This window comes from Mustela putorius, unplaced genomic scaffold (assembly GCF_011764305.1).
Source record: "Mustela putorius furo isolate JIRA1106 unplaced genomic scaffold, ASM1176430v1.1 tig00000129_pilon_pilon_pilon, whole genome shotgun sequence".
Taxonomy (NCBI): domain Eukaryota; kingdom Metazoa; phylum Chordata; class Mammalia; order Carnivora; family Mustelidae; genus Mustela; species Mustela putorius.
Window position 1 is genome coordinate 11,764,378 of NW_025421290.1, and position 11,233 is coordinate 11,775,610.

The following is an 11,233-nucleotide window of genomic DNA, read 5'->3' on the forward strand; positions in this document are numbered from 1 at the left end:
CCAAGCAGAAGGCAGATGCTTTAACCAACTGAGCCACCCAGGAACCCCTACTTAGGAGTTTTTCAAAAACAATTGTGTTATTGGGAGTTCTTGATAAATTCTCTCATTTGCTCCTGTGATGCCTTTTTTGTTCTGTGGTGTATAACTTTTGAGTATGAGCTTTAGTTGAGCAGTGGTTTTTCCTCTATGGAGGTCTGTGTGATTTGGGTTGAGGAAGGAAATAAGGAGGATGGAAATAATAACTTCACACTTAAATATGTACTAAAATGTTAGAGCATATAAGTGAATTTCCCTAAGCATCCTTCTGTTAAGTTGTCTCTGCAGAGAAGTTCCTCCAGCAACCCAATGAGTTGTCACCAGCTCCAGATTGCTTCATGCTAACTTACTGCCCTTGAATCCCTGCACCTTGCAGGTAATATGATTTCAGATCCCTCACCTGTGCAGGGCACCAACGTGGCTTCCAGCACTGATGGTGACTCTTTTCCCATTCATGTTGTCCCAAGAAGATGAGACCTCCCAAGAAGATGATTCCTTCCATCATCTTTCAGTCAGTAGACAGAATATTTCTATTTGGCATTCCTGAATGTCCACTCATGCTGGGACCCTCAGCTTTCTTCAGGTAACTCGGTTCTAGATCCAAGCAGATGTAGAACCTGAGGACAGGTTCTAGCACCCTCTGGGGTGCTAGAATTCTAGCCAAAGACATTAATCTGGTAACACAGTGAGCTGTTTGGATCAGGCTTACTCTCACACCTCTAACTTCTAGTCCATTCTTTATTTCTGACGTGGGATGGGTTCTCATTCTTGGTTTCAACCTTATTGTAATGCGCTATGTGAAGAATAGAAAGATTTCCGTCATCAGTGTAATTTACCATATTGACTAGGAATAGCCCTAAGTGTAATTTCTGGAAAATTACAGTACATCCTTAGTATAGTCTATATTCTTTATGTCCAGAGTCCCTGAAGAGATAATTTCCCAATTATCCTTAAAGACCCCTTCAAAGGCTTCTTTGGAGAAAGTTGTCCTCATTTGCCAGAGTCCACCTCTTTCTCACCGTACAATTCTCTTTTCGTCCATAATTTACTCATTACCCTCATTACGCACCGATTATTTTCTACAGTGAGTATAAACTCCCCCTTATTCCTAGCGCCCATTCCCCTTAACACTGGGAATGAGAGAAGGCAGTGCTCTAGTTATTTGAAGAACTTGAGGTTAATTTTATTCTTAGTGAGGAGGTCAATTTTTATTCTATTTTAGGTTCTGAGAAGACTATACTCTAATTTTCTTTATTTTCCTCTTTGTAAAGGCAATGGCAGGGGAGGGAGTGTTAAGACTAGAGGTTGGGAGAGGAGCTGCTTCTATTCCTTTCCCCCTTTCTCCCCACCTGGATCTTGGACTCTGCTTAGTTCCCTGAATATAGACCCTCTCATGCTGAATGAGGCTCATCAAAGCGTAAGTGACTCAGGAGCCTTAAGTATCAGAGAGATTTTTATCCCTTCTGTCTATCCCCAAAGGGAGACTGTCACTTACAAAGGCCATGGAGACAAGTGAGACCTTAGAATATAACACAATGCGAGAAAGGAGATAGATATTCTTAGCAAAATACATTGCAGGAGAGGTGCTGGCTGAGGGTTAGTCATTGTAGCTGAAAAGCACTAGTTGTCTTTTAGACACTTTATTTGAGGGCTTGACACTCTCCTTTCTACAGTGAGAATATGAATTGACCCCTCCACATTCTATCCATTAAGGGGCACTAGAGAAGACATGAAATGACTGTCACATAATTCACTGAAGGAAAGGCAAGGTAATACCAAGACCTGACACTTGAAGACATACCAAACTGGCTAGAAACCACGGTCTTGACATGGTTAGGAATTTTTCACTGGATGAGAAGCCATGGGACTGGCTGAACATTCTCTAGGATTGTGTGTGTTTGGCTGGCTGACAGTAAGACCATTTTTTTTTTTTTTAAGGTCTAACCATCTCTCCCTTTACAATAGAGAGTATACTGGCAGAGTTACAGTAGAGAAGGAAATGTCACATGTCAGAGTAAAAACAACCATAGATCTGGAAGATTCTGATTTAATCACACTGCTTCCAATATTAAGGTGTCTTGATTCTCTCTAGGCCCACCATCAACTGCAGCAAGTCAGATTTCATGGATATGAGCAAAGATCATGGAGCCATTTTGATGATTTATTAACTCACTGCACCTTCCAGCAGTATCATGAATAATTTGTGTTGTACTTAACACACAGAGGAAAGAATGCAATACTTAATTTTCCAGCAGCCTAACCTAAGAGGGACTTTTTGGTCGGTGGGTTATTATTTGACCAATGGACCTCTCAGTTAACCATGCACCTGGATCAAAAGATAGTTAAATTGGAATGTTTCATGAATCAAGGCATTCACACTAAAGAAAAATATTCCTTTTACAAACTGCAAGACTCTTATAAATTCCCACTGTGAAAATGGGTTCTTTTAAAATGATGCTCTGGGTTCCAGTTTAATTTTACACTCTTCTGTGCTGTTTTAGGAAATGGTGCTTTATTTACACTGCTGCGCTCGAAACTTTGCTGGTTTATCTGTAATAGTAGAATCTTGTTCTACTTTCTCTTCCAAGTAAGACCGGGTGGTTGAAGAACAATCAGGAAACAACCAGGAACATCTGCTTATCAATTTGCCATTTTTGCAGGCACTCGCCTTGAAGTTCAATGGAAAATGGGATCCACTAATTTGGGAAGAGAGAATAAATGCTACCACTTTTGTGAAAACGAATGCCTTCACCCAAGAAAGGACGGAACATTAACTCTAATGAAAACAACAGTGACCAGAAGACAGGCTGGGTTCAGGCCACTTCATTTCTATGGATTTTGGTTTTCCTGAGTGAGGGAACTGTCTTAGAGATGGTCTAAGATCCTTTCCCACTTTGACATTTCATAGTACTTTATCAGTGATGGTTCCCACCTTTCTGAACACTCAAACCTGGGAATCTGGAAATAGGCAGCTAGTGCGTCTGTGTGCACACTCAGGTGAGCGCTTTTCTCCCCCACCCTCTTCTTGGCATGATGGGTAAAGTCACTGTGGTAAGTGGCCTCCATGATGGCCCCTGATGGTCCTTGCCTCTGCAAGCCATGCCTTTGTGTAGTCCTCCAACCCTTGCAGTGAGTGCTGACAAGACTTACTGATTCATTTCTAACAAATAAACAGTGGAAGTGTTGTCTCTGAGATTGGGTTACAAAAAGACTGTGGCTTCCATCCTGTCCACTTGCTCCAAGAAAAGCTAACTGCCATGTCCTGAGCTGCCCTGGGAGAGGCTCAGGTATGTAACAGGGGCCTGATGGCTCTGTCCAACAACCAGTAAGGACTGAGCCCTGCCAATAACCATGTGAGTGAACTCGTAGCAGATCTTCCAACCTGCACCTGGATTTTTTAACCCCCAAAACTCTGATTAATGTCTGTTGTTTTAAGATACTAATTTCAGAGTAATTTCTTATGCATCATTAGCTAACTAACATACTCATCAAAATCTTCACCTTCTAACTTGACAAACAAACCGAGTTTATTAGAAGGCTGGGGGCAGTGTTAGAACAGGAAAAATCATCCTTTCTTTGCCCTAAATGTTTAATGACTAGCAATAATAGCTTCCTTTTATTGAGCACTTTCTACCTGATTAGAATTAGGTGCTAATGCTCCTGGCAATTCCTTGAGGGTCAGTATTATAGGGTACAAATGTGGAAATTGAGACTTAAAGAGGGTAAATAATGCAGAAGGGTAAATAACATGAAATGAAAGAATAGGGGAAGTAGAGTAGCACTGACAATTAATACTCTCACCACACTGTGAGCTGGTTAAAACTACTAAATGGGTATTGAGTTCTGGGGTTCCTGGGTAAGCATCTGCCTTCGGCTCAGGTCATGATCCTGGGATCCTGGGATCAAACCCCACATAGGGCTCCCTGCTCAGCGGGAAGCCCTCTTCTCCCTCTCCCACTCCCCCTGCTTCAGTTCCCTCTTTCTCTGTGTGTCTCTCTGTCAAAAATAAATAAATAAATACAATCTTTAAATTAAAAAAAAAAAACAAGGGTATTGAGTTCCAATTGGAACATCTCACATTAAAAAGGATTTTTGTACCACTTAGCATAACACCATCTAGGTTCATCCATGTTGTTGCAAATGACAGGATTTCCTTATTTTTTAAGGCTGTATATATACATAAGGAGATAAGCATATACATACACACACACACACGAATGCACACATACTACACACAATGGAATATTGTGTTGTATTGTAGCATACATACACTACATTTTTTTTTAAAGATTTTATTTATTTATTTGACAGATAGAGATCACAAGTAGGCAGAGAGGCAGGTAGAGAGAGGAGGGGAGGAAGCAGGCTCCCTGCTGAGCAGAGAGCCTGATGCGGGGCTCAATCCCAGGACCCTGAGGTCATGACCTGAGCCGAAGGCAGAGGCTTTAACCCACTGAGCCACCCAGGCGCCCCCATACACTACATTTTCTTGATCCATTTATCCATTGACTGACACATATGTTGTTTCCGTACCTTGGCTATTGTGAATAATGCTGCAATGAACATGGGAGTTCAGATATCTCTTTGAGATAATGGTTTCATTTCCTTTGAATACATACCCAGAAGTGGGTTTGCTGGGTCATGTGGTAGTTCTATTTTTAGTATCCAAGGAAACTTCCATAGTGGTTGTACCAGTTTACATTCCCATCAATGGTATACAAGGGTGGTGGTTGGTTTTTATTTTTTTTCCTCTATTTCCTTGCCAAAATTTGTTATCTCTTGTCTTTTTAGTAATAGCCATCCTAACAGATAGGAAGAGATATCTCATTGTAGTTTTGATTTGCATTTCTTTTGTAGTTAGTGATGTTGAGCATCTTTTTACATACCTGTTGGCCATTTGCATGTCTTCTTTGGAAAAATGTCAATTTGAGCCATTTGCCCTTTTTTTTTTTTTTGTTACATAAATTAACCCATTTATTATAGGCTAGCAATGTTTCAAACGGCGGTGCTTCTACTGGTCTTTCAACTCCTTCAGTCTTCTGATGGCAGACTTTACTGTGACAGCAGAAGTGGTGTTGTAGGTCCAGGCGCCACCAGCGACGGTTTTCATGCAGGAGCCACAATGCCAGATCCCCACAGCTCGTCTTTTCATCTTGGTTTTGCCACAGAAGGAGCAAGTGTACTTGGCGTGCTGGCTTATCTCAATCTTCTTCACCATCTTCCTGAGGGAGGCACCATAACGGGTCCCGTATTTGCCCACGATTCCGACCTTCTTGGTGCGTTTAGCCATGTCGACTCAAAATAGGTCTCCATTTGCCCATTTTTTAATTGGGTCATTTGTTTTTTGTTATTGAGTTGTATGAGTTCCTTATGTATTTTCAATATTAACCTATTATTAGATATTTGGTTTGCCAATATTTTCTCCTATTACTTAAAGTGCTTTTTCATTTTATTTGTGGATCCCTTTGCTGCACAGAAGCCTTTTAATTTGATATAGCCCCATTTTGGTGTCACATTCAAAAATCATTTCCAAGACCACGGTCAAGGAGCTAAACCCCTATGGTTTCTTCTAGGAGTTTTATGGTTTTAGATTTTACATTCAAGTATTTTAACCACTTCAAGTTGATTTTTGTGTATGGTATAAGATGGGCCAGACAAAGAAAGACAAATACTGCATGGTATCATTTATATGTGAAATTAAAAAAAAAAAAAGTCAAACTCATAGAAACAGAGAAGTGGTTTCTGGTTAGAGGGTGGGGTTATTAGGGAGAGGCTGGTAAAAGGATACAAATTTTCAGTTATAAGATGAATAAGGCCTGAGGATCTAATGTATAACATGTGACGATAGTTGATAACACTGTATTGTATCATTGAAATTTGCTATGAGAGTAGAACTTAAATGTTCTCACTCCCCCCCTCAAAAGTAAACATGTGCGATGATGGATATGTTAATTAACTCAAAAAAGAATTTTTGTAGATCAACATGGGATGGTATGCCCATAAGGATTTGACTTAAAGGAAAAATCCAGAAGGAATATGATATACTTCTATGTTAGAGCGATTTGACTTGTGTGGGCCCCAAGTAACAGTTTGCATCATCAGGTGAAACTTTCAAAAAAGCAAATGTCAGCTCATTCAGGGAGGAACTCCATAACAGTAATAAGGTTTTGGAACAGATGGGTTACTTAAAACAGTTAAAACCTATTTCCCCTGGGGTGTCTACTTTTCTGGGATGGGTTAGAAGAGATTTAGGCATTAGGCAGGACTGGAATGAAAATTCCTTGAGGAACTTTATCCAACTGAGATTTCATGATTCTGGACATTGATATGAATTACGATGAGGAGCCCAGATTTCTTGGCCATTATCCAAGTGAATTTTTTTCCATTCTTCATCTTTTCATGCTTCTAGCCAGAATTCTTACTGAAGTGGATAAAAAAAAATCCCAAGGCAGAAATTTGTCCATGTTCTGGGCGGGTTCATAGCCCTTTTGTTCTAGTACAAAACCACATGTGTGTCTGCAAAGAAATCCAGGACACCTCTTTGCTCTGTGTCAGCCTGGAGCCACTCCTCAGTCATACATTTTAGGAAAAGTAAAGTATTCATTACACTATTGACTGATTTTATTTTTTTAACCCAGTGTCCTTAATCTCTCTCCCTCTCTCCCAGTGATACTGGGTCTTGACCACACAATGAGAGATAAAATTTTAAATACTAAAAAAAAAAAAATAAAAAAATAAAAAAAATCAATAAGTGCTTGTTTACTAAATGAATAAATCTCTATCTTGGCAGGACTGAAATTCCTTCTTTCTTCCTCCACTGAGTTCTTCTTCCTTTTTTTTTTTTTTTTAAATTTCTTTTCAGCGTAACAGAATTCATTGTTTTTTGCACCACACCCAGTGCTCCATGCAATATGTGCCCTCCATTATACCCACCACCTGGCTCCCCCAACCTCCCACCTCCCGCCCCTTCAAAACCCTCAGGTTGTTTTTCAGAGTCCATAGTCTCTCATGGTTCATCTCCCCTTCCAATTTCCCCCAAGTACCTTTTCCTCTCCCTCTCCCCATGCCCTCTATGTTATTTGTTACGCTCCACAAATAAGTGAAACCATATGATAATTGACTCTCTCTGCTTGACTTATTTCACTCAGCATAATCTCTTCCAGTCCCGTCCATGTTGATACAAAAGTTGGGTATTCACCCTTTCTGATGGAGTCATAATACTCCATCATGTATATGTACCACATCTTCCTTATCCATTCGTCCCTTCAACGGCATCTTGGTTCTTTCCACAGTTTGGTGACCGTGGCCACTATAAACATTGGGGTACAGATGGCCCTTCTTTTCACTACACACTGAGTTCTTCTTATGAGCTATTGCTGGGCAAGTAAAGAGAGGAGGACAGAGTCTCTGTTTTCAAAAGCCCCCAAATGCTTTTGTGTACTACCCAGTTCCTTAATGTTTTGATTATTTATAACAGATAATGTTTTGATTATTTATAACAGAAATGATATGACTATTTGACAAAATAAATAGATGATTGAATTTTGGTATCATGTGATCTATCTTATAATTACCACATAAATGGTTATTTTTATGGTTTAGGAATAGATTGCTTTCATTAAATAAATATTCCTTTTGATATATCATTCTTATTTAGAAGAGCTGGACTTCCAGTTTTCTAAATCACAGTATGTTCAAATATACCAACTCCAAAACCATATTGAATAGCAGTTTTCTTGATGATTCAGAAACTACTTCAGAACTTATAGAACCACAGGAACAACATTATGAATGTGGACTTTTATATTATTGTAGATATAAAGAGAAAAAATAAGAATGAAGAGGAGACACAGATGTGCCAGGGAGGCCTTGGAAAACAGAGTCAAGTGATAAAAGTTAACACTGGTATTGAGGTTAGGTAATAGGAATGACATCTCAGAGATAGCACTTTTTCAAGGCCAGGAATGGGGAGAACTGCAGGGTCCCGGTGGAATGTAATTGATGAAGTTAACATTTCCAAGAGAAGAAACTGATCAACCAAAAGTAGATGATCAAAACGAAACACTGAACATCTCAGTGTGCACTCAGTGCTGGTCCGAGATATGGGATTGTGGGTAGCAGTTATTGAAGGAAAGGGGAAACTTTATGTAAAAAGAGAGCATTGGACTGGTGTTACCTGACAGAAGGAGGATTACTAAAAATGAAAATATAGGTAAAGTTTGAATATTAGATGTCAAAGTTGGATTCGATCGAAGGCTTCTTGAAAGAGAATGAAAAGTGGAAATACTTTAACATTAAGATGAGTTAAGGCAAATAAAAACATAATAAGAGAGAAATTTTAGTTACCTTGTTTCTGGAAGGTACCTTGTTTCTGCCCTTTTGGGACTTTAAGAGTGGAATAAGTCAAGGATGCTAATGGAGATAGAGCAGAAATCTTGACAAAGACTGAATTTCAGTGCATCACTTTTATCTACCAAGCTAAATGAAACCCCTAATTATATTATAAAAGTAAAATCCATACGTAAGGGAAGTAATTAGGGAAAGATCAACTTGTTAGCCTTTCCCCTGAGGGAAAAGGTTGTTGGAAGGGATAGGTGTAGCAAAGAACAAGCTCATAAAGAGGATGGTCTATCAGCTGAACTCTTCAGGGTGCCATATGCACCTGTACTGGCTGTTGTGGTCACAACCAGTTCTATAAATCAAGCGTTGGCAAATCTATGATGTCTTCTTGTTAATATTAATGGAAAGGAACTTTGGTATGGGATTTGGTATTACACACTCTGCTACTGGACTGTGTGATTGGATTGGAATGGGAGCAATTGTGCCAGTCAGTTCTTCAAGTTCAGTGGTCTTTAGTCTTGTGGTTCTTAAACTTTATCATATTGGAATCACCTGTATCACCTGAGCACGTGCTTGGTTAATTTCAGGCCGGGCTTATTAAGAGGAGTTGTTGCCCCCCAAGCCTCCAGAGATTCTGCTTCACTAGGTCTGGGATAAGGCTTAAGTACTTGCTTTCTATAAAGTTCTCATCTGCAGATTATGCTGCTACATCAGTATCACAAGTTGAGATCACTGGGTTAGTTTTTAGGGCATTGACAAGACTTAGCTTCTGGGCCCCTGGTGCAGAGGACCAGACCCAGAATAGTGGTTACTTCTATGTAGATGCCATCTTAGGAAGCTTCTTGATGGCTAGCTGAACTATCACGTCCCCGAAGACCACTCTATCTTGGAGAGCATCTTTTAATTATTGATCAGAATGAGTTAGTACCTATAGGCCAAATCTGTCCTGATCTTATGATTCATATCAGAAACTATTTACATTAATAATTTTCTGATTTTCACTTGGACTACTTGTTATTTACTAATGTCATAAGATCAGACAATTCTACTTGCCTTCTACAGAATACAATTTAACTTCTTTTCTGCAAGTTGATTACAATATCCAGAAGTCAGAGTGGTCTTTTCCAGAATAATTTTGCACTGTAATCTGCATCAATGTCTTTTGGTTGTCCAGAATTAACCCCAAGCACTTTCTATCACTTCTGCATCAGTAAAACCTGGTATTCGACGATGGTTTTCTACCTTTCATTCTTCCAGGTCTTCACAAAGCTTTCCAGTTGGCTGCTATTCCAAACTACTCTCTTCTACTCGATTTCTTCCTTCTCTGACAGTTTGAATTTGCATGACATAAAAACTTAGTATATTTTGTCTTGACTGACAGAATATGACCAAATAATTTCTTCTTTCCAAAGCTGTTATCTCCTCAATTTCCTGTTCCCTCTTATTCTCTAAGCAAGTCACTATGAAATTTTTAGAGAATTTGTGCTCAACAGAAACATCATGTGAACCACAAATACAAGCCTCATATATATTTTGTGTTTGTTTTAAATTTAATTTAATCTTCTCAGTGTTCCAAGATTCATTGTTTATGCACCACATCGAGTGCTCCATGTAATATGTGCCCTCCTTAGTACCCACCACCAGACTCTCATATATTTTTGAGTGCCTGCTAGGTATATTAAAAACATAAGAAATGTGTGAAATAAATTTTATAACAGATCTTATTTAAAACAACATATCAAAGATATTCTCATTTCAATATGTAATGAGTGTAAAAACTATTAACAGAAACGCCTACATTCTCTCTTTCATAGTAAGTCTTCAAAATCCAGTGCATTTGACACAGCATCTCTCAATATGGACCAGCTGTATGTCATTAGCCACACGTGGCTAGCGACTACCGTATTGAACAGTGTGGTTTTAGAGCCTCTGGATTCTCTGAATATATTCCTCCAGAATAAAGCCACTAAGTTCACACTACTTTGAAAACTCTGTCAGGAGTTTTGGAAACAAATCCTGCAGCTTATCCCTGGATGGGGTTTCTAATCCCAGGTTAAAATTCTTGCTCTTAAGATTCCTCAAGCTCCCAAAGGATGTGGTGTTCAGGTCCCCAGCAAATAGTGACAAAGCAGGCTTTGCTTTTCTGGCACACATGGGTGAAGGAAGAGTGGGCACACTGGCCAATCAGAACTTTAAAATGTGGGTCTTTTTTTTTTTTAAAGATATTATTTATTTATTTGACAGAAAGAGATCACAAGTAGGCAGAGAGGCAGGCAGAGAGAGAGAGAGAGAGAGGAGGAAGCAGGCTCCCTGCTGAGCAGAGAGCCCGATGCGGGACTCGATCCCAGGACCCTGAGATCATGACCTGAGCCGAAGGCAGCAGCTTAACCCACTGAGCCACCCAGGCGCCCCTAAAATGTGGGTCTTATGTTCTTTCTGCCTCTGGGTTTTAGGCACTAGCATCCCATTTCCATCATATTTTGTACTCTACTGTTTTTACTTTATTCTCATTTGCTACAGGTGTGTGTGTGTTCAGGGGCGGAGTGGGGAGACAAAGAAATAAAAAGTATTAAAAATAATAGAGGGGCGCCTGGGTGGCTCAGTGGGTTAAAGCCTCTGCCTTCGGCTCAGGTCATGATCCCAGGGTCTTGGGATGGAGCCCCGCATCGGGCTCTCTGCTCGGCAGGGAGCCTGCTTCCTCCTCTCTCTCTGCCAGCCTCTCTGCCTACTTGTGATCTCTCTCTGTCAAATAAATAAATAAAAATCTTAAAAAAAAAATAGAGACTTCTTGTTCCAGCCTGTCAGGTAAACCAGAATCATCTGTAGTAGGTATTCTTTGTACTCATGACAGGGCCTT

At 39.8% G+C, this 11,233-nt stretch overlaps 1 protein-coding gene across 1 annotated transcript; it reads right to left on the reverse strand.

Moving 5' to 3' along the window:
* Nucleotides 1-4,984: 4,984 nt before the first annotated feature.
* On the reverse strand, nt 4,985-5,339 carry LOC101679800 (60S ribosomal protein L37a). The gene has a single exon (XM_013055653.2). It carries the CDS (start codon nt 5,324-5,326, stop codon nt 5,048-5,050), a length of 279 nt encoding a protein of 92 aa, XP_012911107.1. The 5' UTR covers nt 5,327-5,339; the 3' UTR covers nt 4,985-5,047.
* Nucleotides 5,340-11,233: the final 5,894 nt, after the last annotated feature.